General features: G+C 54.6%; 1 protein-coding gene across 1 annotated transcript; it reads right to left on the minus strand.

The window, feature by feature from the left end:
• Positions 1–1,445: 1,445 nt before the first annotated feature.
• On the minus strand, positions 1,446–5,565 carry LPAR2 (lysophosphatidic acid receptor 2). Its single transcript, XM_011990887.1, has 4 exons — positions 5,351–5,565; positions 4,995–5,102; positions 4,149–4,890; positions 1,446–2,346 (listed from the first exon to the last, which is right to left on the minus strand). The coding sequence occupies exons 2-4, from the start codon at positions 5,049–5,051 to the stop codon at positions 2,033–2,035; spliced, it is 1,113 nt and encodes a 370-aa protein (XP_011846277.1). The 5' UTR covers positions 5,052–5,102; positions 5,351–5,565; the 3' UTR covers positions 1,446–2,032.
• Between the last annotated feature and the right edge of the window lie 73 nt (positions 5,566–5,638).

Genomic DNA, 5,638 nt, shown 5'->3' on the forward strand with positions numbered 1-5,638 from the left:
AAAAAAAAAAAAAAAAATGCCCAGCACAGTGGCTCATGCTTGTAATCCCAGCACTTTGAGAGGCCGAGGAGGGTGGATCACGAGGTCAGGAGTTCAAGACCAGCCTGGCCAAGACAGTGAAACCCCGTCTCTACCAAAAATACAAAAATTAGCCAGGCACAGTGGCAGGCACCTGTAATCCCAGCTACTCAGGAGGCTGAGGCAGGAGAATCGCTTGAACCTGGGGGGCAGAGGTTGCAGTGAGCCGAGATCGCACACTGCACTCCAGCCTGGAGGACAGAGTCACACTCCGTCTCAAAAAAAATTTTTTTAAATAAAGCACCTAAAGTGCTTACCAGTGTGCCAGGCACATCAGAGGAGCTTGAGAAATGGTAATGCTCAAATCCTGCATCCCACTACCTGAACCCCACAACCTGTGGCTGGAAGTGTGAATGCAGGTCATGGGCAATGGGATAGAAATGGCTGGGCACATGACCTTGAACCATCAGGGCTCAAACAAAAGGGCAGTGGGGAGGGAGGGGGCTCATAGGGTCCAGACACTACCCTGAGCTGCAGAGAAAGACAGGTAGACAGGCAGTGAGATGGAGGCAGAGCAACAGACAGGGGAAACAAAGAACAGAGGTAGAGGGGAACAGATGCAAGACCCCAATAAGAAAGAGGGGCTGGGCGTGGTGGCTCATGCCTATAATCCCAGCACTTTGGGCGGCCAAGGTGAATGGGTGGATCTCTTGAGGTCAAGAGTTCGAGACCAGCCTGACCAACATGGTGGGACCCCACCTCTATTAAAAATATAAACATTAGCCAGGCATGCGGTGGCTCATACCTGTAATCCCAGCACTTTGGGAGGCTGAGGTGGGTGGATCATTCAAGGTCAGGAGTTCAAGACCAGCCTGGCCAACATGGTGAAACACCATCTCTACTATAATACAAAAATTAGCCGAGTGTGGTGGCAGATGCCTGTAACCCAGCTACTTGGGAAGCTGAGGCAGGAGAATCGCTTGAACCCAGGAGGCAGAAGTTGCAGTGAGCCGAGATCAAGCCACTGCACTCCAGCCTGGGCGACAGAGTGAGGCTCCCTCTCAAAAACAAACAAACAAACAAATAAATAATAATAAAAATACAAATACAGAGATTAGCTGGACGTGGTGGCATGTACGTGTAATCCCAGCTTCCCCTGAAGCACGAGAATCTGGAACCTGGGAGGTGGAGGTTGCAGTGAGATTGTGCTATTGCTCTCCAGCCTGGGCTACATAGTGAGACTCTGTCTAAAAAAAAAAAAAGAGAGATGGAATAACAGCCAGCCAGACTGAAGAAGAGGGAGCACAGGGCCAAGGAGATACCATGTTGGAGGATCCTTGCTGGACCTGGGCCAAGGTAGACAATTCCGGGACACATGGAGAGATACACTGTCTGAATTGATAACAACAAATGTTTTGGAGACCTCAGAGTGAAAAGAAAGGTTTACTCCTTGTATCATCCCCTCCCAGTGGACTGCTTCAATTCTAACAGAGACAGGCCAGCCCCTGGAGGCTGCAAGGAGCCACAAACCTTTCCCAGCTCACACTCTGCATCCCTTAGTCTCTGCTGCTAAAGAATCAGCCTCAGGTGGATGGGACGTCCACAAGTCTGTCCTCATTACCCAGTCACACTGGGTAGCATGGCCCGAGAGAGCCCTCATCTCTCCCCACCTTAAAACCCTCAGCATCACACAGCAGGAACAGTCCACAGGGCTTACCAAGGATACGCAGTGAAAATAGAAAAATGTCTGTTACAAACCCCCTAAACCTGAGATGGCTGAAGAGCCAGATTCCTGTGCCCCGTCTGACTCCTCCAGGCAGTGGGAGATGACCCCAAGCCCCCATTCCCTGGGCAGAGTGGTGTGCCTGGGGAGGGCTGGCAGTGGTGCTGTGCCGTGCCAGACCCTGGCCTGACAGTCAGTCAGTCCCGCTGGTTGGGTTGAGCCAGGAGCACCCACAAGTCATCAGGGGCTGTGGATTTGTTGCTTGCTGCATACCGCTGAAGTTCAAGGTAGCTAAAGGGTGGAGTCCATCAGTGGGTGGCCGTTCTCGGGAAGCATGATGCGAGTGCTGGCACCTCCCTGGGCAGAGGATGTATAGTGGGCAGACTCGCGGGTGGACCGGCGGAGGCACGCACAGCAGAGGAGGCGGCGGAAGGTGCGGCGCATCTCAGCATCTCGGCAAGAGTACACGGCAGCATTGACCAGTGAGTTGGCCTCGGCCAACAGTAGGAAGTACTTTTCTACAGCCAGGACATTGCAGGACTTGCAGCCCAAACCATCTAGGAGCAGTACCACCTGGCCTGGTGTCCAGCAGACCACGAAAGCCCCTGTGGGACAGAGGCGGAAGTGAGCTGGGCAAGCTGTCAGAGGCGTGGCACCTACAGCTCTCAGTTTGGGGTTGGAGAGGTCTCCAGAGCTCAAACAATAACCGTGCAGTTTGCAGTGCAAGAGTTGCCTGTTTTGCTGATTCTGCAGTGTGACAGGAAGACCCGCTAAGATGGGCCATCTTTGCTAATTGGTACACAGTGGCCAAGGCACTGGACATTTTGTGTGTGTGTGTGCGTGTGTGTGTGTGGGTGTGGGTGTGTTTGAGATGGAGTCTTGCTCTGTCGCCAGGCTAGAGTGCAGTGGTGCAATCTTGGCTCACTGCAACCTCTGCCTCCCAGGTTCAAGAGATTCCCCTGCCTCAGCCTCCAGAGTAGCTGGGACTACAGGTGCCCGCCACCACGCCCAGCTGCTTTATTTTTTTTAATTTTAGTAGAGATGGGGTTTCACCACGTTGGCCAGGATGGTCTCGATCTCCTGACCTCATGATCCGCCTGCCTCGGCCTCCCAAAGTGTTGGGATTATAGGCGTGAGCCACTGCGCCTGGCCTGTGTGTGTTTTTTTGAGACAGGGTCTCCTTCTATCACCTAGGCTGGAGTACAGTGGCATGATCATACCTCACTGAAGCATTTGACAGGCTAAGGCAGGATAATCGCTTGAGGCCAGGAGTTTCAGACCAGCCTGGGCAATATAGTGAGACCTCATCTCTACAAAAAATAAAAAATTAGCCAGGTGTGGTGGCACATGCCTGTAGTCCCAGTTACTCAGGAAGCTGAGGCGGGAGGATTGCCTGAGCCCTGAAGGTCGAGGCTGCAGTGAGCTACAATGGAGCCACTATAGTCCAGCCTGGGCAAGAGTAAGACCCTGTCTCTAAAAAAAAAAAAAAATTTCGGGCCAGGCGCGGTGGCTCAAGCCTGTAATCCCAGCACTTTGGGAGGCCGAGGCGGGCGGATCACGAGGTCAGGAGATCGAGACCATCCTGGCCAACATGGTGAAACCCCATCTCTACCAAAAATACAAAAATTAGCCAGGCGTAGTGGCATGCACCTGTAGTCCCAGCTACTCAGGAGGCTGAAGCAGGAGAATCACTTGAACCTGGGAGGCAGAGGTTGCAGTGAGCCGAGATTGCGCCACTGCACTCCAGCCTGGGTGACAGAGCGAGACTCGGTCTCAAAATAATAATAATAATAATAATTTTAAAATACATAGATTAAAAAATAATTTAAAGGCTTTTTGTTAAACCAGGCTTAGCACTGCTAAAAACTTTTTTTTTTTTTTTTGAGACGGAGTTTCAAAAAACTCCACCTCACCTGGCTAATTTTGTATTTTTAGTAGAGACGGGGTTTCTCCATGTTGGTCAAGCTGGTTGCAAACTCCCAACCTCAGTTGATCCGCCCGCCTCAGCCTCCCAAAGTGCTGGGATTACAGGCGTGAGCCACCGCACCCGGCCAGCACTGCTAAAAACTCTCAAGGGCTTCCCACGAAACTCAAAATATGACTCCTGTCTGTGCCCTTTAAGGCCTTGCTGAACTCTCCTCCTCACAAGCCCGCTTTCCTCTTTAGAGGCTCTGGCCTGGTACTGCCTTTAGGTTTTTCCTTTGTTTCCTCTGCCTGGAACTCTCTCTGTTCCTATCCTCAGCATTCAGGCCTCTGCTCATATATCACCTCCCTGGAGAACATCCCCCACCTAAGTCTTCCCCCTATCACCCTCTATCAGGTAGCTTGTTTTGTTAATTGCTTCGAAGTGTCTTGTGGGAGACAGGGGGAAGCAGGGTGCCTGTTGCCCCCTGAGGGCCCCACTCACCCAGGATGATGACGACAGTCTTGACCAGGCTGAGCGTGGTCTCTCGGTAGCGGGGGTGGCAGCTGACGTGCTCTGCCATGCGCTGCACTCGCCGCCGCACGTAGAAGAAAATGCGGGTGTAGACAGCCACCATGAGAAGGAAGACAAGCAGGCTCGACAGAGCCCAGACAGCCAAATAGGAGCGGCTGAGAAGGGGTGCCATGCGCGAGCAGCGGTCCAGGGCACAGAGGCAGTGCCAGGAGTGGGCGGGCAGCAGCCCCAGGCCCAGGGCAGCCACCCACACGCCCACAATGAGCATGACCACGCGGCCACGGGGCAGGCGGCTGTGCAGCTGCACGGCCATCACACTGCGGTGCCGCTCCACAGCGATGGCCAGCAGTGTGGCCACCGACGCAGTGAGGCTTGTGTCCAGCAAGCCCTGCCGCAGGAACCAGCCCTCAAGTGAAAGTCGGGCTGTGCGGGGACCAGTGTGGAACATGAGGAAGAGGTAGGCCACGCCCGCGAAGAGGTCAGCCGCGGCCAGGTTGCCTAGCAGGTAGTAGATGGGCTGGTGGAAGCGGCGGTTGGAGGCGATGGCTGCTATGACCAGGAGATTGGTGAGCAGCACCAGTACGCTGACGGTCAGCCCCAGTGCCACCACGACCACATCCTTGGGCCGCCAGTGAGAGCTGAGCTCCTTGCCACTGTTGTTATAGAAGAAGCCAATGGTCTCGTTGTAGTAGCAATGGCCCATGGTGATCATCTGGGGACACAAGAGATCAGTGCATGTGGCGCTTCTTGGAAGGACACAGGGAGGGGCGGCAGCTACAGAGGACAAGGAAGGACAAGGGTCTTGAATTCAGATGCCTCAGAGCAAAGTGGCAGTGGTGAGGACCACGGTAGCCTGGAAAAAGCAAGCTCCATGGGGCTGGGGTGGGGGTGGAGGAGCTGCTGTTTCTTACCTACTAATAAGACCTGTGTCAAGACATAACCCAAGTCAACAGGGTTTTGAACCAGAAGTGAAACAAAACCCATCTATGGTCGAATCCCAGCCCACCTGCCGCCAATGTGTGACCCGGTTTGGGTTGTAGGGAGAGGAGGCTCAGGGCAAGACAAAGGGGTGTGAGCTGCGGGACGAGATGAGGGAGGGTCACTTAGGTGCTGGAGTCAGTGTGGGGAGCAGAGACCCGGGAGCATGTGCCCACAAGAGTGAGGTCACTTGCTAGGACCCTGCGAGGGAGCGGTGCCGAGGCGTGGAGGTGATCGGAGTGGACAGAGAGTCGGTCCCAGAAGTTGGTCTGCCGGATTTGGGCGCGAGTGCTTCCCAAGCGGGCGGGGCAATAGGCTGTTCCGGGTGGGACGGAGGACACTGGCGGTCTCCGGGACAAAGACAGCGGTTGGGGAAGGGACAGCTGGCCGGGCCTCCAGGCGTCTCCAGACTGGGGAAGGGGTAGGGGGTTAAGGGATCAGGGGGCGGCGTCCTGGCCCCGCAGGCACGTGCCGCGCCCTTC

The sequence above is a fragment of the Mandrillus leucophaeus genome, unplaced genomic scaffold (genome assembly GCF_000951045.1).
Source record: "Mandrillus leucophaeus isolate KB7577 unplaced genomic scaffold, Mleu.le_1.0 Scaffold11, whole genome shotgun sequence".
NCBI classification, from domain to species: domain Eukaryota; kingdom Metazoa; phylum Chordata; class Mammalia; order Primates; family Cercopithecidae; genus Mandrillus; species Mandrillus leucophaeus.